The following is a 27,891-nucleotide window of genomic DNA, read 5'->3' as shown; positions in this document are numbered from 1 at the left end:
CATTCGTTTAGGTGTCGTCTATGGCTGCTTTCAGCTACAACTGAACTGAGTAGTTGCCACAAAGACCATATGGCCTACAAAACCTTCAACATTTACTGCCTGGCCCTTTACAGGAAAAGTTTGCTGATCCTCTTCTAGATGTTCCACTGTAACAGTGTATTGTGTTCTAAGAATACACAAGATATTTAGTTAATAAGACATTTAAGTGGTGTCTTAGGTTGGGTTTTCTAGAGAAGCAAAACCAGTGAAACATCTATATATAGAGAGAGATACAGAGAAATTTATATCGAGGAAACGGCTCAAGCAGTTGTAGAGGCTGGAAAGTCCCAAGTCTGTGGGTCAAGCCGGAAGCTTCTCCCCGACTCACGTAGCTGCAGGGGCTAGTGAACCCAAGATTAGTAGGTCAGCTGCTAGCTCAAGTCCTAAGAACTGGAGGTCAGATTAACAGGAACCAGCCGCATGATCCACAGCGAGCAAAAGCCTGCAAGCCTTGCCAGAAAGTCATCTATATTGGATGCAGGCCACACCCACAAGGAAACTCCCTTTCAACTGATTGGCCACTCACAGTAAATCCCATCACGGAAGTGATCACATTATATCAGATCTCATCAAGGAAGTGATTACATCATTAAAAAGCTGCCAAACTACATCGTAACTGCCAAACGACTGAGGATCACAGCCTAGCCAAGGTGACACAAACCTTAACAATCACAGGTGGTTTCCACTTTTCTGCTATTATAAAAATGCTACAATAAATATTCTTAACCATGTTTGCTTGCACTCAGGGGCACACTTATAAGTGGAATTCATGGTTTGTGGATATGGGCATCTTCTGTTTTGGTAGATTTTGCCAAATTGCTCTCCAACGTGGCTGAAATCATTTACAAGTTGTCCCCGCTATCCGAAAGTAGATCGCTCCTATGGAAACTTTTGTAAGCTGAAATGGCATAATGCAAAGACGCAATTATCATTAATTTATATGGGAAAATTTGTGGAGCATTCCCAGACCCAAAAAATAACCTAACAAATCATACCAAATAACACATAAAACCCTCAGGAGCTCTCTTAAGCTTTTCTGGTACCTTAGGACACATCTTGCTAACAGATGCACAAAATAAATCAAGATAAAGCACGGATGCTCACAGACACAGTTCAAAGCTATGGTGGCTAAATGCTGAGATGCTGAGTGTGGTTCCCAGGGGTGGAGCTTGGCCACACTATTCTCGCTGCTCAGGGTGCTCGTTCCCTCTTTAACGGCTCAACAAATGCTGAATGCTATTTCCGCTTTTCACCTTTTTTTGTAAAAGTAAAAATCCTCTTTGGATTTCTTTCTGTTAGCGAAAACAGGTACTAGTGTACATCTTCCATAAAAGCAAAGTGGCATAAAGCGAACTTTTGAAAAGTGGGGGGTACCAGTATACTCCCATCAGCAGAGTAAAAAGTTCCCATCTTCCCACATTCTTCTAAAGCCTGATACCATGTGTTGTCATTATTAACTATATTATTTACCAGTCTCTTCTTGTTTGTAGATTCCCTGGCTGTCAATAATATTTTTGCCCCTTTCTGTCCAATCCTTAACTACTTTATTTTTCTTGTCTTGCTCTAGGTGGGTCCTCCACAACACTAAATAGAAGTACTTTGTTCCTGACTTTAAAGGGAATGCTCACTGTTTCACCATGTAGTATGGTGTTCTACCATTAAGTATGATGTTTGCTGCAGGTTTGGGTTTTTTTTCTATCTTGGTAGAAATCATGTGGAAAACCATCTACGCTAGTTGGTTTTTTGGAGGGTAGATTTTTTTTTTTTTTCCAATTTCCTTAATAGATATAGGGCTACTAAGTTTGTCTACTTCTTTTTGAGTTAGTTTTAGCAAATTATATATTTTTAGGAAACCGTCCATTTCATTGAAGTTTTAAATTTACTGGCATAAAGTTGTTTACAATATTCCATTCATTTTTGTGATTTCTGCTGTATATGTAGTTATGTCTCTTTTGCACACTAGTGTTTATTGGTCTTTTCAAAGACCCAGCTTTGATTTGTTGACCCATGCAACGGTTTTTATTATTTCACTAATTTCTGCTCTTATTTTATTATCTTCCTTCCACTTTCTTTGAGTTTACACTGTTACTCGTTTTTAAATCTGACACTGTTTATAATTTTATATTAAATTACTAATATATATAATAAGGCTACACGTGTCCTTCTAAGAGTGCTGCCTTAGTTGCCCCCCCCCAGAGATTTTGATATCTGTCCTCATTTTTTATTAAATCTAAATAGTTTTCATTTCTACATGATTTCACCTTTGAATAAGGAGTTATTTGGACGTATGTTTAAATTTCCACTTCCCCACTTCTGTGGTCAGAGAATAGGGTCTGCATGAAATTGATTATTTGTTACTGTTGAATTTTTATGGAGGCTTAGTAGTTGGGTCATTTTTTGTAAATGTTCCATGTGTGACTGAAAGTAATTTGTTGGGTTCAGGGTTCAACTGAGGTTCAATGATCAGGATTATTCTATATCCTTTCTTTTTTGGCTGCTTGGTCTATCAGTTACTGAAAGAGAGAAAATTTCTCAGTAGGGAACATTTTGTTCAAAGACTCTATAGAAGAATCCTGATCAAAACGGAGAAAATGAAGAACAGAATTTCAAGTTCTCATGGAATCCAGACTTTCTGGAGCCATGGAGGCTGGATGAACCCCTGAAACTACTGCCTTGAGATAATCTTTAAACCTTAAACCAAAAATATGCTCTGGAGTCTTCTTAAAACCAAACAATAGTTTAGCTTAACTAGTAAAAAATGTTTGCCTTGAGCATTATGCTCTTTCAGAATCTGTCTTTATGGGATCAAACTGACAACAGCAACTCAGAAGATTACATAGGAACCTTAGGGGGCAGTGAGTTTATGTTAATGAGGGACAACTCGGAAAAGGAGGGTGAGAATGGTTGTTCAACTTGAAGAATGTAAACAATGTCACTGAATTGTACATGCAGAAACTGCTGAATTGGTATATGTTTTGCTGTGTATATTCTCTATGACAACAAAATAATAAAAAAAAAAATTTAAAGCAATAAAAAAAATTTCCCAGTATGATAGAGGATTTGGCAATTTCTCCTTACACTTCTGTCATTTTATATATTTTGAGCCTATTATAACTGGAACATACAAGTTCAGAACTGTTGTATCTTCCTAGAGAATAATGCCTTGCATCATTTTCTAGTGATCCTCTTTATCCCTAACAATGCCTTTTGCCTTAAAGTCTATTTTGTCTGATTTTGCTATATATACATCTTTTAGTTAGTTTTTCTATAGTACATCTTTTCCCATCTTTTTTTTACTTTTGCTGCCTTTGGGTTTTAAGTGTCTTCTTGTATATAGCATAAGCTGGATTTTATCTTCCTCAGCCAATCTGATCATCTGTTTTTTAATAGGTGAATTTAAATCACATTTCCTACCTCTGGTTTTGTGCTGTTTACTTACCATCCTTTTTACTTTACTTCCTTTTTCTCCTTTCTGCCTTCTATTATATTTTTAGCACCCTTTACTACCCTTTTCTCTTTTCAGCACTAATAATTATACATTCCATTTCTATTCTTTTAGTGGTCACTCTTAAGTGTTTAAAATACATACTTGACTTTACAAAGCCAAACAACTGTCAATATCTTTATCCTTCTCTCAAACAAACTAGACTTCTTAGAACACTTTAACCCTGATTACCCTCTCCTGCCTTACAGGTTATTGTGGCCCATGCACCTTGTTTCTGTACCCCACAAATTAATCATTACTATTACTATTCTAATAGGAGCATTGGCAGCACAGTGGTTAAGCACTTGGCTGCTAATTGAAAGGTTAGCGGTTCAAACCCACCAGCCATTCCACAGGAGAAAAATGTGGCAGTCTGCTCCTGTAAAGATTACAGCATTGAAAACTCTACAGTGCAGCTCTACTCTGTCCTATAGGGTAGCTATGAGTCGGAATCAACTTAAGGGCAATGGTTTTTTGTTTTTTGTTTTTTTTTCATTACTGTTCTATATTAAGTGCTTGTTTAGATTTACCTACAAGTTTACCCATTTATGTGGACACCATTTTTTCATCTAATTTCTTCCTTCTGGGTTACATGTTGTTATTGAAGTACATCCTTTAAAAATTATTTCAGCAATTATCTTTTGTGTAAACTCTGTCTTTGCCTTAACATATCTTTCCTTCTCCCAGACTCTTAAATCATGGATTAACTACTGGATGACAATATTTTTCCCTAAGAAGTTGAAGATATTATAACATTTTATTCTGGCTTTTATACTTGCGGCTAAGAAGTCAGCTGTCAGTCTAATTTTTCTCCCACAGTCTTTCTATTCTCTCCTGGTACTCTGATTAGACCTGTGAGTCCTTCTCACTTTATTATTCATGTCACTTACTCTTTTATACTTTCCATCACCTTGTTTCTCTGGGTAAATGCTTCTAATCTATCCTCCAGTGATTTTCTCTTCTGCTGTGTCAAATTTGTTTTCTTACCCCATCCACTGAGACGTGAATTTCAATGGCTCTGTTTTTCAATTCTAGAAATTATTTTTAAAACCTGTCTGCTGCCTTTCAGTGTCTTAATCTTTCCATACGTTGAAATTCTCCCCCTTCTCCCTCCCCCCCTTTTTTTGTTCTAACCATAAGCTCCATGAAGGTAACGACTTTGGTTCACTGCGGTTATCTCCAGCGCCTCGTATATAGTGCCCGGAATGCAGCGGGCCCTGAGCGCGCGTTTGTCAAATGACTCAGTGAGAGCGGGAGTAAGTAGATGCTGAGTTGCTGCCTGGCCCACGCTCTCCCACCGCCATAAGTACACGGCCCAGACTGGGTTCGCTCCCCCACTCCTTCTCACCCCACTCCCTGCAACTGTCTCGCCAGTTTTTCAGCTCTCACCTCAGTGCGGACCTTGGCAAGAGGTGCCCGCGCAGACCATGACGTCACGGGACTGTGACGCTCCCTGGGAACCCCCGCCCCTTTGCGTCGCCGGGCTGGGAATCCAGGCTCTCTGCGCCGTGACGTCACGGACTCGGGCGGGCGGGTTTTACATCGGCCCAATGGGAGCGGCGTGCTGGCTTCCCCTTTAAGGAATGTTGTGACCTGACGTCACCGGGGCGAGTTACCTCCCGGAGCCGCCGCTGCCGGGCTCAGCGCGAGCCCCAGAGCCCGTGAACGCGAGGCGAGGAGCCCCCGGAGCCCCCGAACCGCAGCCACATCCCCGCGCCGCGCTCCCCGGAGCCAGGGCCTGGGCGTCCCGCCGGGCCCGCGCGATGCCCTCGGACCGGCCTTTCAAGCAGCGGCGGAGCTTCGGTGAGGCCTGGCGGGCGAGCTGCGAGCGCGGGATGGGGGGCGTAGGGAGGCCCCCGCACCCACTCCGACTGCCGGTGGTGACGTCAGCCCCATGACGTCAGACTCCAGCTGGACCCCGGGGCCGAGAGGTGGGCTCCGGCCTGGGCCGGGGGCTTCTCCACCCGGTCTTGTGCCGGGGGCTGTGGGGCCGGACGGCCCGGGGGCGGGGGCCTGGGCGGGCGGGGCGGTGCCGGGGGCCGCCCCTCGGGAGCAGGCGGGCGGGGCCCGGGGAGCACCTCCGCCCGGCTTGAACGCCCGACCGCCGTCCGCAGCCGACCGCTGTAAAGAGGTGCAGCAGATCCGCGACCAGCACCCCAGCAAGATCCCGGTGAGTCCTGCCGCCCCTTCCCCCTCCCCACCCTGCTCCAGGCCCTGCCTTGGGCTCACCCCTCCCCCACCCCTCTCCCAGGTGATCATCGAGCGCTACAAGGGTGAGAAGCAGCTGCCCGTCCTGGATAAGACCAAGTTCCTGGTCCCAGACCATGTCAATATGAGCGAGCTGGTCAAGATCATCCGGTACGCGGGCAGCCGCCGCTGGAGGGTGACTTGGGTTCGGCTGGGGTCGGGCAGAGGGCCGAGTCCCCTCGGGAGAGATGCAGGGGTGGGGCCAGGGGCCTGGGACCGGTGTTAGGCACCTGTTCTGGGGAGGTCAGACAGTCAAGGTCGGGGCTGGAGTTAGTGTGGAGTCAGGGATGAGATCCTCTTAAAAAGTCTGAGGTGGATGTGAAGTGAAGGTTGGAACCATTCTGGGGAGGGGGTCGGGGGCCAAGGGGCCGGGCTGCTCACAGTCAGTTTGCCCTCCCGCCCGCCTCAGGCGCCGCCTGCAGTTGAACCCCACGCAGGCCTTCTTCCTGCTGGTGAACCAGCACAGCATGGTGAGCGTGTCCACACCCATCGCAGACATCTACGAGCAGGAGAAGGACGACGACGGTTTCCTCTACATGGTCTACGCCTCCCAGGAAACCTTCGGCTTCTGAGCCAGCAGTAGGGGGCGGGCGGGGTGGGGTTGGCCTGGGAGTCAGGGGCCCACTCAGGCTCTGCCCAGGGAACTCCTGTCTCCTGAACTGAGTTGCCTCTGTCCCTGGTGTGCTGGGCAGGGATGTGGGATGTGGCCCCCTAGCCAGGGAACACAACCATGCCTACTCTGCCCCAGGGTGGATCCTGGGCCAGTCACCTTAGGGTTGCCCCTCTGGGTGCTGGCTGGGATGGGTAAGGGTGGGGAGCGGCGCCCCTACACCCCTGCTCTATGCGGTTTGTCTTTTTAGGCCCCTGCCTGTCTGCCCATCTGCCCCTCACTCACCTGAGGCACTGCCCCCTGCCTGGACCTGCTCACCCCTGAAGGACTGGTCCCTGGCTCCCCTGGTCTTGATATGGTGTATGGATCCTGTGGTCATTGTCCCTCTGCAGAATTAAAGATTGCTCAGGCCTGCCTGGCCCTTTGCCTCCAGCTGCTTGCTTGGGGGGTGGGGAAGGTTGCTGATGGGACTGTTGGGAACCATTCTTAGCCTGCAGGGCACAGACTTGTGTTCTGTGGACTCAGGGCTCATTCTGGAAACTCATGTAGTGTTGCTGGGTGCTGCTGAGTCAATTCTGACTCATTGTGACCCTATGTGACAGCATAAAACTGCCCCATAGGATTTTCTGGGCTGTAATCTTTATGGAAGCATATTGCCAAGGCCTTTTTTCTGCAGAGCTATTGGGTGGGTTTGAACCACCAATCTTTTGGTACTGTGGCAGTATTAGGGGTCAAGCTTACCCTCTCCAGGCATGCACTGTGGTTCCAGGGTAGACTTTTTCATAACAAAAAACATTTATTAAGTAGCCACAACCCAGCAAACCCTGCCCACCTGCTTCTTCCCTCTTCCTGTCTGTGAGGGAGCTCCTTGTTTACAGGGCCACAAAGTTGGGGTCCAAGTCGGGGTGCTCCTGACTCTTCCCCACAGGCCAAACCCCATCTGCTCAGGGACTAGCCTGCTGGCAGCCCTGGCTGGAGAGCATGGCCGAGCTCCTGGCCTTTCCATCCCCCTGAAGTCCGTGCAGCCCTGTGCCCAGCCAGGCCTACTTGAGCACAAGCATGGCTTCCGTGCCGTCCTTGGCAGTTAAGTAGAGACCATGTGTGAGGTAGTACTCTCGCCGCAGGAAGGCGTAGAAGTAATCAGAGATGAGCAGGATCTGGGGGAAGAGAGAGGATGTGAGAAGCTAGAGGATACCTCCCTCTGAACCCAGGGTCCCTGAGGGGCTGGGCAGGTGCTGGGGGACAGGAAGGCCCTTGCCCAGCATCTCCACCAAGGCCTCAGCCTGTGCCTGGATCAGTAGCCACTGGGGAGACCCTGCCCAGGGTCCTTCACCTCAGGGCCCAACCTTAGACTTGCAGGGTCTCCCTGGCCTCTCAGAAGTTCCCTGCATTGTGCTCCCTCTCCCTATCATGATCTACATCTCTCTTCCACACCCTGGCCTATGAACACCAGACTAGTGCATCTGTATCCAGAGGTCCCTCCACCTCACCACAGGCATGCTTCACAGGCCCCTCCACCCCAGCTAGACCCATATCAAACTCACTTTTCTATCAAATCTGCTTCTCCCCCTGGGTACCCACGCCCCCATCTTCCTTCTGGGTGCCTGGACCACAGAATTACCTAACACTTCTCACCCCAGCACACACATCCCCCTCACCAAGTAAGCTACCAAGTCCTCTCAGTTCTACCTCTTAAACTCTCCCAAGTCCACGCATTTCTGCCCACTCCCATTGCCAGCACTCTGGACAAAGCCACTGTCAACTCCTAAACAACAGCAAGGTATCCCCTTAAGCTTCCTACTTTCAAACCCTCCCCTCCAGTCCATTCTCCCTTGAGCCAGAGGGAGCTTTGCAAAAACATAAACCTGGACATGTTACTTTCTGGCTGAAAATCCTCCAAGGGCTTCCCATGGCTTTTGGGGACCTTGCAGTTGGCCCCACCCATGTACAGGCATCACCCTCCCTGTGCTCTACCTCACTTGGCCTTGTTCCTCCTGCTGCAGATCTTTGCTGTATCCTCTGCCTGGAACGTTCTCTCCCGTTTCATCGAGTCAATGCCTACTTGCCCCTCAGGTCTCGGGCCAGGATCACTTCCTCAGAGAAGCTCTCCTTTACCCCTAGATTAGGTCTTGGCCATATCTGCCTCTATTTGGTAGCACAAACTCATCCAGAACACAATTTCACATTGATCTGTGGGACTGCTTGATGATTGTGGGTCTCCTCAGTGGCCTGGGAGCACCACTTGGGCAGTACCCTGAGTGGTTTGGCTCACCACGGTATCTCCATGCCCAGCTCAGTCTGCCTTTCCCATTCTGGGCCACCAAATCAAAAGGGTCCTAGAAGCTCAGCCCACCATCCCCCTCACCAAGGCCCAGAGAAGAACAGTGATTTGCTGAGGTCACCCACACGTAGGACCTGTAGTCATTCAATCCCACCCATCCCAAGCTGCCCAAGACCTCCAGTGCCTGCAACAGGAGGGGCAGGGGCCCAGGCCCATAAAAGGAAGAGGAGGGAAGGGCTCACCACTGCAGACACCACCAGTTCACAGGCACTTAGAGGGTACCCAAGAGTATCACCGCCAACCACCCTCATGGCAGACAGGGAGGCTGAGGCCCAGAGCAAAGGAAGCACTTGGCTAGGGTTTTATAGCAAGTTAGAGGTTGCACCAGGCCTGGGATCTAGTCCACCAACCCTCCAGCCCCTGGAGTTCTCTCTCTCACCTGCAGTTAATGAGAGCAGCTGAACATACTGTGGGCAGGAAGGAGAACATGGAGGGGCCTGGAGAAGGAGCTCAGGAAGATGCTCCTGTCACCAAAAAGAGTGATGACCTCAGGACAAGTACCTGCCATTCTATCACTACAGGAGCCTGTCTGGAAGGTCTGATCATCCTCGCCTTACAGATAAGGAAACTCCAAGTGGCCATGGACCCTGGAAGGTGATGTATCTGGGGCCCAGTCTCAAAGGGCACAGGCATCAGTGGAGCAGACAGAGCCCAAGGAGCCCCCTGAGGCTTTGCCCCACAGCTGCCTGGACTGGCAGCCCCAGACTGGCCCCCATAGTGGGGCAGTTATCACAGCAGATGCTAACCACATACCCTGCAATAGCATTTCTCACTCAGGCCCCAAAATGCCCTGGCTGGGGAAGAAGAACCTGGTGCAGTGCCTGACCTGGTGCAGGGGACTTTGAGCCAGGTCAGATGAGGGCTAGGTCCTAAGTCACAATTCACAACAAAGCAAAATGAGCCAACTCCAGTGTCACACAAAAACCAGCTGGACAAGAAGTAGGAAGTCACAATACTATATATTAAGTTAAATTATATAAAATTGCCATTTTTATAGATCAGAAATGGTTGCATATTGGCAATTTCACATAGTTCTAACTATTATACAATGGGGGGGGAAGTCAAGAAATAACAAATAGTAAACATGTTATTTAGAAGTACCAAAAGAAATAACTATAAAACCTTAGGGAGCTACTCTTTTTCCTTATAAGCCTTATTTGAAAGGAAAAAGAAAAAAAAAACAACACCCTACTGCCATTGAGTCGATTCCGACTCATAGTGACCCCATAGGGTTTCCAAGGCTGTAAATCTCTATGGAAGCAGACTGCCACATCTTTCTCCTGTGGAGCCATTGGTGGTTTTGAAAGGCCAGCCTTTCAGTTAGCAGTTGATTGCTTTAACCACCGGGCCACCACGGCTCCTTATATAAGCCTTATTAGAAAATAAAAAATTTGATAAAAATAAAATTCAATTGAAAAACAATAATCTAATAAAAAATTGAATAAATAAATAAAAGGGAGAGAAGAGACATCTTTCTATGGAAGAATTCCGAACAATATATATAGATACTTCTCTCTCCAGGAGGTGGAACTTAATTCTTACCCATCCCCCAGCCCTGAGGGTAGTTAGAGTCGGTGACTCACTTCCAAAGAATAAAGCAGGGAAAGAGAAAATAGTAACTTAATAATGTACCAGTAAGGAGCCCTGGTGGTGCAACAGTTAAGCGCTCAGCTGCTAATCGAAAGGTTGGCAGTTGGAACCCACCCAGTGGCTCCGTGGGAAAAAGACCTGACAATCTGCTCCCGTAAGGATTACAGCCTAGGAAACTCTATGGGACAGTTCTACTCTGTCACAGGGGTCACTGTGAGTCGCACTCAACTCCATGGCACCTAACAACAATGCACCCAGTGTCAGTTTTTTAGTTGTGACAAAGGTATCACAGTAATGTAAGATGTTAACAATGAGGGAACTGGTGTGGGGTGTATGGGAACTCTCTGTACTATCTTTGCAACTTTTCTGTAAATCTAAAATTATTACAAAATAAAAAGTTTATTAAAAAAAGCAATGAGCTATATTGTTACATGCAACAATATGGATGAATCTCAAAAGACATTTTGCTGAGTTCAAGAAGGCTTCAGCAAATATACATGTAAGATTTGTGCTTTTTACCATATGTAAATTTTACATAAGAAAAATAGAAATAAATATTGAGCTCTAGTTAATGAAATACATGCTGACATATTTAGGGGAAAATGTACTGATGTCTTCACTTCAATTTGAAATATATTAAAAAAATAAGATGGACTGAGGGATGGCTAGATTTGTGATCAAACAAGTGCAGTGAAATGTGATGGTGAAATCTAGGTGGTGGGTAGATATATGGCTGTTCAATGCAAAATCTTTCAACTCTGCTATGTGTGTGAACATTTTCATAATAAAGTGTCAGGAGGGAAAAGAGCCCTGTGTGCTCACTTGGGCTGTCTAGAACTGAAAGTCACCATCCTGAGTGGGCACCTGCCCCCAAAAAGCAGGCATCTCCGTGGGCACTAGGCTAGCCTGGAAGCTTGGCTCCTTTAGAGGGAAGGCTTTGGCTAAGACAACCTCTTCTGACCTTGGGGCTTTCCATTTGGGCTGTGAGGAGAAGGGATTTCCCAGAAGCCCTAGGATTCAGCCAACACAGCTGTAGACCCAGAACCCCTCTGCCCAGTCAGGGCAGGGAGAAGTTGGGTAAGGGACAGTGGAAATAGCATGGGCTAGTTAGTGGCTGTGTGACCCTGTGTAAGTCTCTTCCCTTCCCTAAATTTCATTTTCCTTACCTGGAAAATGAGAGTTTGTTACTAACAAAGGTGGGTTCCCCTAGTCTTTGCCCTGGACTTGGGGCTCCAAAGCATGTCTGCGCCTCTGTCCCTTCAGGGACCTGAGGAGCAGCCCTGTTCTTTGAACCTGTCTTCACCTAATTATCATGTTGCTGGGCCCACAGCTTCTCCTCCCATCAATCACCAATCTCCTCCCGACACTCCCTGAGTCAGCCCCCTTTTCTCCCCTCCACAGCCACCTCAGTGAGAGGCCTGTCCCTGAGGGACAGATCTGTAACACACACACACACACACACCCCACACACATCCAAGTGCCCTTCACTTGCCTGCTCTGCCACTCATCACAACTGTAGCTTGGTCCTAAAATGCTGCATCGCTACACCAAATGGAGTGACATCTGCTTCAGCTCTGGCCCCAGACCCGGCACAGGGCTGAGCTCTGGGAGTAGTTTGCTGGTCCCCATCCCCTTGACACTGACCTCCAGGCATGGTTCAGTCAGACCACATTCCACTCAGTGGCAGCCATGAGGGCTCCAGGGCTGCCTCCCCTTGGGCAATGATGAAGATTTAATGGGGCAGCTGATAAAAGGGTGGCCAGAGGGAAGAGAGGGGCAGATGAGAAATGGAATGAAGCCATCAGAACCTGCTCTAGTACAGGGTGGGACACAGAAGAGACAAGGAAACTAACATTTTCTGAATATCTACCTTGTGCTAGGCACTTTAATAAAAAACACGGCATTAAATCTTCACAACACCCTTGTGGGACAGGGCTTATAATCCCCATTTAGAGATGAGGACACCCAGAGGTTAAGGGTCTTGCCTAGGGTCACATGATGGTAAGTGAAGGGTTCAGGTTGCCATGCCAGTCCTGCCTGTCTGAGGCCAAAGCCCTGGTTCTTCCCATCCCCTCACAACCTCTCTCAATTAAGGATGCTGGGAGGGGAGAACAATCTGCAATCCACACTGACTGAGTCTTGCTACATGCCAGACCCAGGCTGATGCGCATATAATCCCTCTAGGGCTGTTCTTCCCAGTTCACAGACTGTCACTTAGCCATGAAAGAGAGGCAGATTCTTTTTTTTTTGGTTGGAAAAGGCAAATGAGTGCCTGTGCCTTCCAAGCCAGTGGAGGTCGTTAATTCAGTGCATCTTGAAGCCGTGGGGCTCAGGGCATTGGCTTTAGCCAACACGAGCCCTGGGTGCAGCTTCCTGGAGAAGTAGGTGCTGTCGCTCCATGCATGCCTCGGTTCCCCCAGCCTCCTGCTCCTGTTGCAAATGCTAACACTCTACGGCCAGCCCGCACGGGGGAGGGCACTCACGTGGTGGTCACAGTCGGCAATCAAAGCGCCCTCTGCTCACACTGCTTAGGGATCTAGGAAACTGGGATTGAGAGAAGGCTGACTACTGGCTTAGGGAGCTGGTCAGGGTTTTGGCACAACCCACCAACTCAGGAGCGTGAATGGACACCATATGGGAGGAGAGAGAGGAGAAACAGAGCTCCACCCTTTAGCTCTACAGATTCAAAATACGAGTGAAATCATTGTATTTCAGTGTTAGAGTCTGGAGGTCGCAAAGGCAGATCAAAGCCGATTCTAACAGCAATTACAGGCAGTCCCTGGGTTATGAATGTCTGACCAAGTACAACCCCTAGTTACAAACCAACCCCTATAAAGCCTATTATATTAAAAATTCGAGGTACATACAATGGTTCATAATAACAAAAGGGTACAACTTTGCTGCGCACATCAAAACATTATTATTATTACTCTATTATTATGTTAAAGATGTTTTTAGTGTATCTGGAAGTATTTCTTTAATGTTTTTTAATGCACAGAAAGGTACACACTATATACTATATACTAAAAAAACATTTGACTAACTGACGCTGGATACAAATCAGACCTAACTGTTCTGATTTACTTACAAATTCAACTTAAAGACAGAAACAGAACTCATTCATGATCCAAGGACTGCCTGTACCATGGCACTTTTCAATTCACAAAGAGCTTCCCCATCCAACTCTGTATTTAGTCCTCACAACCACCCTTCTAGGTTGAGGAAGTTAAGGCCTTAGATCCAAGCACCACATTTCAACAGCTTCCTCCCTGGTGCTCCAGATTCTGGGCCCACATCCCTCACCTCTTCCCCTCCTGGCAAGTGACCTTTTCAGAGCATGAATCTAGTCACAATCGTCCTCAGCTTAAAACCAAAGACTGTCCCCGGCCCTGAGCACAAGGCACAACAGGGCCATGTGCCCAAATGGTCTCACTTCCTATCAAGTAGTATGTGTCAATCCTACAGAACTGCCGGCAGCATCCAACACTCCACACTAGCCTGCTCATTCTCTCTCTGCCCCAGGTCTCGTGACCTACAGCCCATTTAGATCCTACGCATCCCTCAGGACCCTACTTAGAGGCTGCTCCCCCTGAGAAGCCTTCCTTAACAGCTCAGATCTGAGCTCCCCTGTGCCAAGTTCACTCATTTATAGCACTTATCCCACTGCCCTGTCCCTGTCCATTTCCTTGTCTTTCTCTCTTACAGACTGTGGGCCCTTGGAAGCAGGGCTTTGTCTCATTCACCCCTAGCAGAGTACCTGGCACATAGCAGGTACCCAATGAATATTTGCAAATAAGTAACTTATGCCCAAGGAGTTAAGCCTAAGACCTCCAGCCAGGAAAGCTAGACCTGGGAGTTCGTTGGAGCACAGGCTTCCTGCTGGCTTGGCCCCCTGTGTTTAGCTGAGACCTTTTTTGTCACTCTGGTGGAGGATGGGAGGCTAGGAAGGGCCTGTGAGAGACAAGCTTGGGGAGCTGAGCACTGAACTACAAGTTTGAAGATGAGAGGGACAGAAGGATGAACTAAGATCTTGACAAATGTCACCAGTTGAGGAAACCAAAGTAAACATGCACACCCAGCTGGAGAAGACAGGCTCCAGCCTGGGCCACAGGCAACTTGTGTCTTCAGGAACAAATCTTTCTACAAGTACACCCGGGCCTAGAAGCCAGACCACACACAACCCATGGGGATACTCCTGAAATGGGCCCACAGCCATACACCGGTGCAGGCTATACACCACCCAGCCACTAATGATCTACCCAACATGTTCCCAAACATGTCCTCATCTGGTCCCATTCCCCAGAATGACACAGCCAGGTTGCCTGAGGGGCAATTCCAGGAGACAGGACTATGGTTTCATTTGTGCTGGAATGAGTAAGAGTCCTGGGCAGCCCAAGACGCCAGACGGTTGATGCTCAGACCCCAGGGCTCCAGGCCTCCCTGAAAATGGTCAAGCACAGTGGTCAAGGCAGGCCCAGTTCAGTATCTACAGAGTCTGTGGCATATGCAGGGGGTCGGGTCACAGTGAGGAGGCAGCAGCTTGCGCTGGTCCAGACCCACTTGGAAGGGCACAGGGACGACAGACATGGAGTCTGTTTTGGCTGCAAACACAGAGCAGGAGCGAGGCTCTCAGAGCCAGCTGCTGGGGTAAGAGGGAAGGGGATTCTGGCTCTGACCCCCTAGGAATCCTGCATGGCCTGTCACACAGCCCAGCTCTGACCAAACAGAGACTGGGACTGACAGGTAAGAGAGTACAAAACTGTTACATCATTGGTCATAAAATGTGGTTTCTGATCCCAGCTCATTCCATTCATTCATCAATAAATAGTCACTAAATATTCTTTGTGGTGTTGGGATACAGCAGTGAACAAGACAGACACGGGGTCTATCCTAATGAAATCAACAGTCTACTGAGAGGAATGATAAATAAGTCATGAGTAAATATACCTGACTAGCTTTATGACTTTGGGTGAATCGCTAACCCTTCCAAGCCTCAGCTTCCTCATTTTGTATCATGAGATGATAGAAAGAGTGCCCCTCTCAAAGGGTTGTTATGAAGACTAGATGGATTGCTTGTAATAATAATAAAAAGGGAAACAATTTAAAGGGCTGTCAGTAGGGAAGCAGCTACATAAAGTGTGTTGGGTCCACACATGCAGTCCTTAAACAAAAATGAGGTACCTCTCTCATATATGAACAAGGAAAGATCACATTCTGTTAAAAGGGGGGGGAAAAGTCAGCATGATGCCAATAAAAGACAAACATACACACACACTAATATGCTTTCTGCATGAACATATGCGTATACGTAAATGCACAAGGAAAGGTCCAGAAGGCCACACAAGCACATGATCAAAAAAAATTAAAGGGATCACATGGGAAAAATTAAAGGGATCATGTGGGTCTGGTCCTTAGTAAGCTCTCCTTAAACATAGCCAACTATTAATTATAATTTTGGGGACAGTTCCTTACATTCCCTGTTTTTAAGTTGAATTAGGGTAAGTAGGACATTTCACACTGCCCTTTAAAAAAGCTAAATTTAAACAAGTTCCTTTTTGTTTATATGTAATCCCTGATCACTATTTTTCTTCTCCTGGTCACTGACCCTCAAGAAAAAAAAGGAGGAGAATTGCTCTCCTTTCCTTTGTTTATGGGACCAAGTGTTTCCCCAGGAATTTGTTTGTGTATCTGAAGAAGATACTACTGTTCTTACTATTTCCCATGTCAACATATGAATGATGGCAATAAGACACATAAATTGTATCCAGTCCCCTCAACACCCTGTGAGGTGGAGTTATCAATCCCATTTTAGAGATGAGACAACTGCAACCCACAGAAGTTTAACCACTTGCTCAAGGTCACCCACAGTGGGAACTGGGGGAGGACCTCAATCAATCTATTTCAGTCTCTCTTTCTTGCTAGCTGTCTCTCTCTCTCTCACACACACACATTTCCCACACATATACAAATATACATACACTACACATACACACACAAACCTACCTCTGGATAGTTTACTGCTGTCATTTCCTAGTTACTGACTCAATTATAAACAGCAAATGGTCCATGCCACATACTGAAAAACACTTAATGACCTCCAGGGAAAGGATGATGCCTGAGTCACTGGTCTACCTGCCAGTGTAACTAATAATCTGCAAATAATTTGTTCTATAATAAGGTATTGCACTGACTAACTTAAACAGAGCAGTACTTTAAAAAAACCTGTAGGCCAAAATGTCAAAACATTCTCTATATTCAGCTCCTGAGCCGGCAATGATGGTCCAGGCTCTGGACACCTGGCTGAAATCCATACTCATCTGGTTTCCAGGGCAGTGCTGTCCTGGCAGGGGAGAATGAGAACCAGGTGACTACAGAGTACGTTCCAGGCGGGAGGGCTGATAAAAGCTGGCTGTGGAACTGAAGACACCTCCCAAAATGCCATATATCTCAATGGAAGTGCTGACTGAAGGTAAGACTGAAGCAGGGGCTTCGCCAGCCACAAGAGACCAGGTCTGGCGGAGACTGGAGAAGGGTTAGGGACAGCGCTGTCTACCCACTGACCTCAGCCAGTGGGGGTGATTTAGCCCGTCTTCCCCACCTCCTAAAACATCCCCCCTACCCCTCTCACTCTTCAAATCTGACAAGGCTCAGCTCTTAGCCTTCATCCTCTAAGGCTTTCCCTGACCACTGACAACAGGAAAGGTGATCTTGTTCCCTTCTAGATTCCTCCCACAATTACTCTCTGCATACCTGGCGATTAATCACATGATGCTCTACCTGGCTATCTTTGGTACATTCATCCACTCAACAAATACTAGCTAAGCCACTTCTCTGTGCCAGGTACTGATCTGGTAGTTGGGACCCTGTAGTAGGTAAGACAAGCACGTCTCTGCCTTCATGAAGCTCACAGACTAGTGGGGCAGAGAGTCAGGGAAGCAAATAAATAACATAAAATCACAAATTGGGTAAGTGCTAAGAACGAAACAAATGGGCTGAGAAAGAGAAAAGTGCGGCAGGGGAACCTCATGGAAGCTCTCTTTGAAGAGGTGACATTTAATTCTTACTAAAATTCTAATCCATGTCATTGAGGTCATTTCTGCTTTGAGGAGGCAGCTCTTCTCCAGTCATCGAGATTTTGTTTCATGTACTTTGGACAAGTTATCAGGAGGGACCAGTCCCTGGAGAAGGACATCATGCTTGACAAAGTAGAGGGTCAGCGAAAAAGAGGAAAACATTCAATGAGACAGACTGACACGGTGGCTGCAATAATGGGCTCAAATATAGCAAAAACCTTGGGGATGGTGCAGGACCAGGCAACATTTTGTTCTGTTGTGCACGGGATCACTATGAGTTGGAATTGACTTGATGGCACCTAACAACAACAACAACATAACAAAATTTTACATTTCCCATATTTGCACTCTGTGGCTCCCAAGGGCAGGGATAGTGCAACTTTCATGATGAGAAGCACTCCTCTACTTTAGGACAATGATATGATTTGAGTGACTACCTTGGTGAGTAAATACTCCCATCTGACACACATCCCTTTATGATCTGGCAGCAGCAGCCAGGCCCAAAACCAGCAGTCCCAGGAAGCATTTGGGCCACAGAGCCCAGACCCTAGGAGGCTGATGACACAGGTGGGCTGGATGCCTGAACAAACTGTTGGCTTATGGGGTACTTGGACCACTGCTGGGAGGCCTGTAGGTTGAAACAACCTGTCTAAAGGGCAACTTGGCAATATCTGCAAAATATAAAATGCACATGCCCTCTGACCCAGCAAATCCCACCACTTGGGATCTATCCTAAGAAAAAACTGAGACGAGAGTATAAGAATATGTGAAAGGATACACAAGGTTCTTCCATTTACAGTAGTGAAATTAACAGAGGCAAACTCAATATCCATCAACAGGGTCTAGTCAAATCATGGTTCTTCCTAACCATGGCATATCATGGACCCATTAAAAAACCCTCTCAAGATAAGATCATTAAGTGAAAAACAGCAAGTCAAAGAACAGTACTTAGAGTAAGATACCATTTATTATGCAAACAAAAAAGTTCTTTATAGATGGCTATGATGTATTTATAGCTGTCTGTAAATACACAGAGAAAGTCTGCAAAGACACACACCAAAATGATCCCGGGGGCAGGGCCAAGATGGTGGAAAAGTCAAACGCTTCCAGTGGTCCCTCTTGCAACAAAGACCCAAAAAAACAAGTGAGTCGATTATATATGACAATCTAGGAGCCTTGAACATTAAAGGCAAAGTTGAGGAATCGTACTGAGTGGCAGGGGAAGGCAGAGAGTTCAGAAGCAGCGAGGAGTTGCTAGACCTGACCCAGTGGAAGCCAGTGCCCTGTGGGCCGGATCTGCTGGCAGGTGTGGTGAGGCAAGCAGTGGCGTTCGGGATGCGTTTTCCACGTCAGGAGAGACCAAGTGACAGAGAGTCTGCTCAGGCCTCCAAAGCCAGTGAAAAGCAGTGCTCAATCAGCAAAAGATAAGTACATGTGTTTAACTTACCACATGGATCAAAAAACAGTCCATTTGGGAAGAACCTCTCTCCTATTTACCTGCTCCCTCCCCGCTCTGTACCATCCCGGGCCAGCTTCAGCCATTGCCAAGTCCCCCAGGGCCAGAAGTAGGACCCATCACGAGCCCTGAGCCATTCTCCTGGCCTTGGAGAGGGAACAAATTAACAAACAGGAAAAAATAATCTGCCAGCTCCCCTAAGCCAGGAACTCAAGGCAGGCACAGCTCCTTTGCCTAGGCACAGGCATAATGGGTCCATGGACTTTGAATGCCTTTCCCCCCTGCACAGACCTGCGAGGGCCCGTTTCAACAGTGTAGGCCCTCATTAGCACAGTATAACAGGATATATACCTGAAGCCTAACTTCACTGTATCAGCTATATTGTGGAGCGGCAGGTTCGTGACATTTGATCCCACTCTGCCCATTAAGCAGGGTCCTCACCTACACACATCAGGGGCCTGAGGACTGGTGGCTCCACTTATGACACCTAGCTACCTGCGACAGGGGTCCAAGAATAAGTGGTATCTCCCAGTCCTTACAGCCAGCAGCACTGGGCACCCATAGTCCGGGTGCAAAACCTACCCACCCATGCACTCTAGGGAACAGGGACAAGCTTTCCTCCCAGACACTCAGGAGCAGCCATCAGCCCCCTGCCTTGCTCAGCACATGACCCCCTACTGCAGCCAGATACCTGTGCCTACTCTAATCACCCCTGCCCGTCTAGGACTGTAGTGAGAGTCTGCACCACATACTTGGTGACTGACTACCTGAGCGGAATCCATACAAGAAAAATAAACAGACTCCTGGGCTCAGATACCTAGTAACAAATCTAACAACCTGACGACAGGATATTAGAGTTTCAAAGTCACCAATAATCAAACTAGCTCACACAAGCAGCCTATCTGGGCATATCAAAACAAAACAAAAGCTAGGACACAGTAAGCAAACATAAAATAAATATAATAACTTACTGATGGCTCGGAGACAACAGTCAATATCAAATCACATAAAGAGGCAGACCATGATGGCTTCCACAAACTCCCAAAACAAAGAATCAAGAAATTTTTCGGAGGAAGAGAACTTCTTGGAATTACTGGAGGTAGAATACAAAAGATTAATATACAGAACTCTTCAAGAGATCTGGAAGGAGATCAGGCAAAATGAAGAACAAGACAAGGAACACACAGGGAACGCAACAGAGGAAATTAAGATTAGAGAACAGCACAATGACAAATTTAACAGGCTGCAAGAATCCTAGAGAGACAACAATCAGAAATCCAGAAGATTAACAATAAAATTTCAGAATTAGACAACTCAATAGAAAGTCATAGGAGCTGAACTGAGGCAAAAGAAGTCAGAATTAGTGAGACTGAAGATATAGCACTTGACACCAACTTATTTCAGGAAAAATCAGATAAAAGAATTTTAAAAAATGAAGAAACCCTAAGAATTATGTGGGACTCTATCAAGAGGAATAACCTATAAGTGATTGGAGTACCAGAATGAGGGGGATAACAGAAAATACAGGGAGAATTGTTGAAGATTTGCTGGCAGAAAACTTCCCTGATATCGTGAAAGATGAGAAGATATCTATCCAAGAAGGTCATCAAACCCCACATGAGGTAGATCCCAAAAGAAAGTCACCAAGACACATTATAATCAAACTAGCCAAAACCAAAGATAAAGAGAGAATTTTAAGAGTGGCTAAGGATAAACAAAAAGTCATCTACAAAGGAGAGTCAGTAAGATAAGCTTGGACTACTCAGCAGAAACCATGCAGGCAAGAAGGCAATGGGATGACATATATAAAGCCTTGAAGGAAAAAACTGCCAACCAAGAATTATATATCCAGTAAAACTGTCTCTCAAATATGATGGCAAAATTAGGGCATTTCCAGACAAACAGAAGTTCAGGGAATTTTCAAAAACCAAACCAAAATTAAAAAAATACTAAAGGGATCGTCTGGTTAGAAAATCAGTAACATCAGATAACAACCCAAGACTAGAACACAGGACAGAGCAACCATATATAAACCCAGACAGGGAAGTCACAAAAATAAATCAAAGCTAAAACACCGAAAATAAGAAATCAGCAACGTCAATTATGTAAAAGATGACAACATTAAAACAAAAAAGAGCAACTTAAAAAATGCAGACATAGATTTTTCATATGGAGAGGAAGTCAAGGCGATATAAATAAATAAAAAACTGGTATAAACTTAGAAAAACAGGGTTAAATATTAAGGTAACCACAAAGGAAACTACTAATCTTACACAATCAAATGAAAAACGTAAAGACTCAGCAAACACAAAATCAACAACAATGAAAAAGATGGAAAGAAAATACAAACTGATCCCAATGACCACATCTGCCCTGGGGTTGGGGAGGAATGGGGGCTCAGGCAATCACTTTCATTCCTATATTCTTCTATTGTTTAAATTCTTTCCCCCCCAAAATAATGAATTCATGTATTATTTGAATGGTTAAAAATAAATTTTAAAAAGAGATTTTTAAAAGGCAAAAGACAACCCGAAGGATTCAGCCCAACTTTTCTCCATAGCTTGGCCACTAACACACTCAACCCTGGCCTTTGGTCCCCACCCCAACTACAATCTCTCTTTTTCCAACAACTCAGTTTCTCCTGCCTTCAACAGCACCTAACACAGCATCCCCCATGCTGTTTACAGAGACCCTTCTCTCATAAAGGCAGCCACAGGGGAAGGGCTGTTTTCTGGCAAGTTCCACAAATGCTTCATCACCACTGCAACTGTATTTCCTGACCCAAACTTGAGACTCATGACATGACAACAGGCTGCAGAATTCTTAGGTGGAGCTCACCAACCTCACCAGAAGCCCATGTCTAGGCCCAATGCCTTCACATCCCAGTCATTACTGTCAAAGAAAAAGTAAGAGGGATTCCCGCAAGACAGAACAGCCAGTACAGCCTTTTGGAGTCCGTCAAGATACTAAGTTGAACCCTGAGGACTGCTGTCTGTGTGGGACATAGGTAGGAGCTGCTGAGCATTCACCATCTATAACCACCAGGGGACAGGCAGAATAGGCACTCTGGCCTGGTCCCACTCAGGCTATAGGGCCCGCCACCTCTCTTCCTGCTTTTCACAAACCAATATAAATGGCTGGGCTGGACATTAATTCTCCAGGAATGTCCATACCAGAAAATACCAGTCCCCTCACTCATTGAAAGAGCCTTAACTCCCTTCTTCCCTCCCAGTAGCTAAGCTTGGAGGCAAGAGTTTCCCTGGGGATTATCCACTGGCATCATTAGTTTTTCCAGCTATCCCTGTTTCCCATCCAATCCATTAAGTACAGGAAATGCCTGACTGTGGTAATGGCAACAGAAGTGGGAAACAGTACAACTGATTCTCAGAGAGACCTTGACAATGAGGACAGAGCCTGACCTGAAAGGAAGCAGCGAGAGGGAAAGATGTCTCCACATGGGATTTGCTAGACCACCTGCAACAGAATCTCTGGGAGAACCTGTTAAAAGTACAAATTCCTGACCCCATATTCCACATGGAGTCCATCAACATATCTGGGAGTGTGATCAGGGAATCTGCGTTTTTAACAAGCTCCCCCTGGTGATTCTGATGCTTGAGAACCACTGCTCTATGGAGTCAAGGGAGAGGCTTTCCGGGTCAGAGGGAGGTCTAACCTCCTTGCTGGTGCTCCTCATCCTTTGACTCCCACAGCCTCCTCCCCGACTACCCACGGCCTCACAGTCTGCGCTCCAGACTTACCCAACAGCTACACCATTTCTCACCTCCCTGCCTTTGCTCCTGCTGTCCCTGTAGTCTGGAAAGCTTCTCCTCTCCTTGGCCAAGCCCTCTCCCACCCTCACATGGTGTACTCACTGTGGGCACCACGCACACCAAGCACTGTTACAGAAAGATGGCAGGCTCAGAAATCAAGCCTTATCTGAATCTGGTTCTTGGCTCCTCCAATGACGCTAGGCAAGAGACAACCTACATAAGCTTCAGGTCCCCAATTGTAAAACAGAAACAACACTATCTATCTCATAGGATTGCTGTGAGAATTCAAGGAAGTAATGGCTCGGCACAGTGCCCAATAAACTTTAACCAGATTCTGTGTCCCACTGCTCTTAACTTCCTTATCTTCTCTACTGGACTGTGAGCTATTTGAGGGGAGAACTGTTCCTTATACATGTCCAAACCTCTAGTATGCAGAACCCAGGGTGGTTTTGATAGAATGCCGGAGGCTACAAAATGAATCCCTGTCCCCATGCCACTCTCAACACTTACCTGCCCAACGTTGAAGGTCAGTGTGATGGCATAAAAGAAATTAGAGTTGGCACTTCCCGCATAAATCCAGAGGTGCCACAGGACGGGAAAGAGCAGGGAGCAGACGATAATGATACAGGTGAGGACAAAGATGTTTCGCAGGACTGCAAGGACAGATGGTCACAGTTAGCCCAATGCCAACTCTCTTTGGGACCCTCTCCTTGCTGTGATGACCCCATAGGACAGAGGTCCATGGAGAGCCTCATGTAGCTTAAAGACAGAGCCCCCACCCCCAAGGCACTCTTTGGCAAGAGGCAAACCTCAGACCCCTGAGTGAACGGCTCTCCATGCCCACAGCAGGAGGGGATCCTAGATTTTAATTCTGTACCTCCCACTGTGAGCTTAGTTGGCCAAGACCTGATGTAGCTGGCAGTGCCAGGAATGCCTCTGGGAACCGCAAAGATGGTATTTCAGCAAGACACTACCCCCACCCCCCGATTTCAGAGTGTCCAAGAGTAACTCTTCCCCTCTCCCCAAGAAGGGGGCTACTGGCCATGTCCTATCATGGATGGGAATGACAGAATGAATCCATGGAGATTAGAGCCTCATAGTGGGTCATTAGAGTGCCACAACCCAGGTTTGAGGAACATGTTTTTTATTCTCCTTAATTATTGTCTTAAGTCTCCCACCTTGCTCTTCAAATGACCCACACTCTCCTTAGATGATGATTTATAAATCTTTTTGAAATCCTCCCTCTCTGACATCACCCCTCCAGCCTCAGAGGGCATGCTGAATTCCACTTGGGCAAAAACTCTCCCCAAGGCCTCAGAAGGATGTGCTACACTAGATGGCCCTATGGGCAGGCAAGCTGAGTACAGCTGGAAGGGAAGGCAGCATGATAGCAGGGAACAGGCCTGGCCTCAGAGAGACCTCCATTAAAATCCCTGCTCTATCATTTATTAGCAAGTTTCTCTGAGCCTATTTCCTCATCTCTAAAACTGGGCTAAAATGCCTAACTTATATGAGCGTTACATGGATTAAAGAAAAAGATGTGTGGAAAACCTGGCACAGATGTATTACTGTATGTATTAGTTTTCTATTGCTGCTGTAACAAATTACCACAAACTTAGTGGCTTAAACAATACAATTTATTATCTTATAGCTCTGGAGGTCAGAAGTCCAAAACGGATCTCACTGGGCTAAAACCAAGGTATCTATCTGCAAGGCTGTGTTCCTTCTGGAGGCTCTAGGGAAGAATCCATTTCCTTGCCTTTTCCAGTATCTAGAGGCTGCCCACACTCCTGGGATAGTTGCCCCCTTCCTACATCTTCAACGCTATCAACAGTAGGTTGAGTCCTTTGCACATCACATCACTCTGACCTCCTCTTCTGCCTCCCTGTTCCACTTTTAAGCATCCTTGTGATTACACTGGGCCACCTGAAGATTCCAGGATAACGGTCCCATCTAAAGGTCTTTTACTTAAAGTCCCTTTTGCTATATAAGGTAACAAACATATTCACAGGTTCTGGTGGTTACAGAATGGACATCTTTGGGGATGCCATTATTCTGCCTACCCTACTGTGTTATTTTTTCCCCTTTTAATTCAGTACGGAGTTACCTGACAGTAGGATTATATGCTACTTTTATTTCCTTTTTAATGCTTTATAGTATTTTTTAAACTAATATTTAAAATAATTTTAAAAATACCTTTTAAAAAAGAATTTAGCACTGGGCCTACCTCACAGCACACAGTAAGCACTTAGTACATGAAAGTTCCCTTCCTTTCTCTGATCCGGTCCATCAGGAATTCCCTTTTCCAAAGTCAGCGCTGTCCAAAACTTAAGACCTGATTGCCTCAGTTGTACAACTACTTAGTAGAAAGGCTAAACAGAGGGTTCAGGAATCAAAAAGGAGACTGGATTACAGACATGATCCTCAACTTTAGCTGCACGATAGAATCATTTGGAAGCTTTGAAAAAAAAATACAGATGACTGGGCCCCACCCAGATCAATTAAATCAGAACCTCTAGAGCAAGCAGTGGTTCTCAAACTTTCTGCATACTGGCAACACCTGGGGAGTTTAAAAAAATAGTTGCCGGGGCCCTACCCAGACCAATTAAATCAGAATCTCTAGGGCTGGGTCCCAAAGCTTTCCATGTGACTGCAATATACAGCCAGTGCTGTGAACCGCTGGATTACAGCAACAATACCCAAAGAAGAGGCTGTAGACTTTACCGATGCACAACAGAGATTTTACTGAGCTGGGTCAAAGTGAGAATAATCAGCACAAAATAGTTCACAGTTCTTTCTAAAGCTGAATGTTTTCAACTTAAGGCTCCTTCTTTACTGTGAAATAACAAGTGTCTCTTTGTTGCTATTGTTAAAAAGTCGTTTCTTTTATGAAATGGAGATGAGTGGCTGGTAGTTGTTTTAATGTCTTCAGCACAATGAAAAGTTGGCAACTCTGTCATCCCTCCAGATGTTTTTTGAATTTTAGTGGTCTGTGAAATCCCAAAATTTAGGAGCACTGGCCTGGAGGGCTTCCAAGGTCCTCTTTTCTAGCCTGGAATTTCTACAATTCTGGGATTTCAAAGCTGAGAGGTCGGAGCCATGACTCAAGCCTTCCTGAGACCTCCAAGGGCAGCCTCTTCCTCTACTCCCAGGACTAACAAGTCTGAGAAAAGGGATGTTTGCACTGAGAATAATAATAATTATTATTATTAAACAACATTACAACCCCAAAAAAGGAAAATAAAGCTATTTAACATTTCTCCTCTCCAACATCACTATTTACATTCTTCAGTGTTTTTTTCTGTCCCCTGGAAATTAGTCTGCTGAAAAGGATATACACTATTCCTAAAATTAAACTCTTGTAGCCTGACAGTCTTTATTCCATGCCTCCAGCCACTCTGGATTTCAGATGGGGTGACAGGAGGGTGACCAAGTGCAAAGAGACTGAGAGAGGTTCCCATGCAGCTCCTGGGTGCAATCAGTGAGAGCAGTAAAGACATATTCCCCTGTGCTTAGGGGAAATGTCACCAGCATCCAGCTGGCTCCTGGCCTGCAGCGACCTTTGCAGGAACTGGGAGCCACTTCCACTTTTGCTGGCTGACAGGTCAGAGGATTAAAGCTGTATGCCAGAGCAGATGGAGCTGGGGACCTGAGGCACAGGACAGCTTGTTCCACGCACCAGAAGGTGTCAGCGATGTCAGAGAAGACCAGGGTCTAACGAGATCAAAGGATTCACCCTTCATCAGACCTGCTAGGCCAGATGCAGTCAGATTCCCCACTTCACCCATTCGGTGGCTTATCCAGTCTCTGGCTCCACTATGACAAACAGTGGGACTTCAGGTAAGTCACCTTCTTTCTGAGCCTCAGGCATTCAGAAATAAAATTTTGTTTAAAGAAACTGGTCCCATCAGGAGGAGCACAGGGGGGATTTGGGGACTTCAAAGGCCATGGTGATGTTCCCTTTCTTAAACTAGGTGCTAACCAAAACCAAACCCGCTGCTGTCGAGTCAATTCCGACTCATAGCAACCCTACAGGACAGAGTAGAACTGCCCCAGAGTTTCCAAGGAGCGCCTGGTGGATTCGAAATGCCAGCCTTTTGGTTAGCAGCTGTAGCACTTAATCACTACACCACCAGGGTTTCTAGGTGCTAGGTACATGGGAATTAATTGTATTGTTATTCTTTATAACTTATATGCGTATTTATCAATATTCGTTACTCTCTATACAAGTTAGTAAAAGGAAATCAAAACATGCCAAGAAAGATCCAGCCCTTTGGTAAATGACTCTTTTCACTGGACCAGTGCAGGCTGGCACTGCTTTACCAGCAGGCTGTTCCCTAATGCCGCAATTGTGTCTGTATGACTCATCCCATCCCCAAGCAACAGAGTCCGGTGTCTGGAGCCTTCACTCAGAAAGGGATCCACGTTCCTCCTCTATTCCCCACTGACCAGGACAGGACAACAGAAAGGTGAATGTTAGATCAGGCATGTTAGCACTGGCAACTAATGTTTAAATTTCTAGCCACATTAAAATTCTGACTCTATTCAACCTAGAATTAAAGATGTCTCAAAGTCTCCACTCACAGGTCCAAAGGACAAGGGCTGAAGACACTCCTAGCTGAACATAATGACTCACAATTGTCATGCCCCCAAGAAGGACTCCAAGCATGAGTATCCCTGCCTCAGGAGCTGGGCAGGAGGGGTGGCAGCCACCACCCTCTGCTGAGCTTCAGCTAAGCAGAGCCCGTAAACTGCTTGCCCAGCCAGCCAGCAACAGCATCTATTAGATCATCCAGATTTCCAGAAAGCTCATCCTTATTCTCTGTGCCTCATCGTCCCTGAGGACATAAAATAGCTTATTTCAAGTTCTGAAAATATGTTTATTCCAGTGACTCTGATGGCTACCAAGCCTGAAGCTTTGATCATGGAACCATGCAAAAGACCCTCCCTGCATAATTATTACTGATGATAATAAGCAGTGCTATTTACATATATTCTTTTTAAAAAAAAAAAAATTTTATTGTGTTTTAGGTGAAAGTTTACAGAGCAAATTAGTTTCCCATTCAATAAACTGTACATAAAGTGTTCCACGACACCGGTTGCATTCGCCACACTGTGTCAACACTCTCCCCATTTCTACCCTGGGTTCTCTGTTACCTTTCCTCTGTTTTCCTACCCATTCCTGCCTTCTCGTTACATTCGGGCAAATGTTGCCCTTCTGGTGCCTATAATTGTTTGTTCTACTGAGAACATTCTTTTCAGGTGTTATTGCTTATTTTAT

General features: G+C 46.2%; 2 protein-coding genes across 5 annotated transcripts in view; one reads left to right on the top strand and one right to left on the bottom strand.

Annotated features, from left to right (window-relative positions):
- The first annotated feature begins 5,106 nt into the window (after positions 1-5,106).
- MAP1LC3A (microtubule associated protein 1 light chain 3 alpha) lies at positions 5,107-6,800 on the top strand. Its single transcript, XM_004370422.1, has 4 exons — positions 5,107-5,326; positions 5,638-5,693; positions 5,775-5,881; positions 6,180-6,800. The coding sequence occupies exons 1-4, from the start codon at positions 5,287-5,289 to the stop codon at positions 6,340-6,342; spliced, it is 366 nt and encodes a 121-aa protein (XP_004370479.1). The 5' UTR covers positions 5,107-5,286; the 3' UTR covers positions 6,343-6,800.
- Positions 6,801-7,153: 353 nt separating this feature from the next.
- Positions 7,154-27,891, bottom strand: part of PIGU (phosphatidylinositol glycan anchor biosynthesis class U) — a 104,819-nt gene continuing 84,081 nt past the window's right edge. For 2 of the 4 annotated variants that reach the window (XM_023725183.1, XM_004370420.2), the window contains 2 exons: positions 23,121-23,263; positions 7,154-7,537 (listed from right to left, as the gene is read on the bottom strand). In XM_023725183.1, coding sequence (XP_023580951.1) covers positions 7,424-7,537; positions 23,121-23,263 — 257 coding nt within the window. In that variant the 3' untranslated portion in view covers positions 7,154-7,423. Of the gene's footprint in view, positions 7,538-20,877; positions 23,264-27,891 lie in introns of those variants that run through there. The other 2 variants (XM_023725172.1, XM_023725181.1) reach the window with 1 other exon arrangement.

This window comes from Trichechus manatus, unplaced genomic scaffold (assembly GCF_000243295.1).
Source record: "Trichechus manatus latirostris isolate Lorelei unplaced genomic scaffold, TriManLat1.0 scaffold00008, whole genome shotgun sequence".
Classification (NCBI taxonomy): domain Eukaryota; kingdom Metazoa; phylum Chordata; class Mammalia; order Sirenia; family Trichechidae; genus Trichechus; species Trichechus manatus.
The sequence above is the reverse complement of the archived record's forward strand: the minus strand, read 5'-3'. Positions and strand labels throughout refer to the sequence as shown.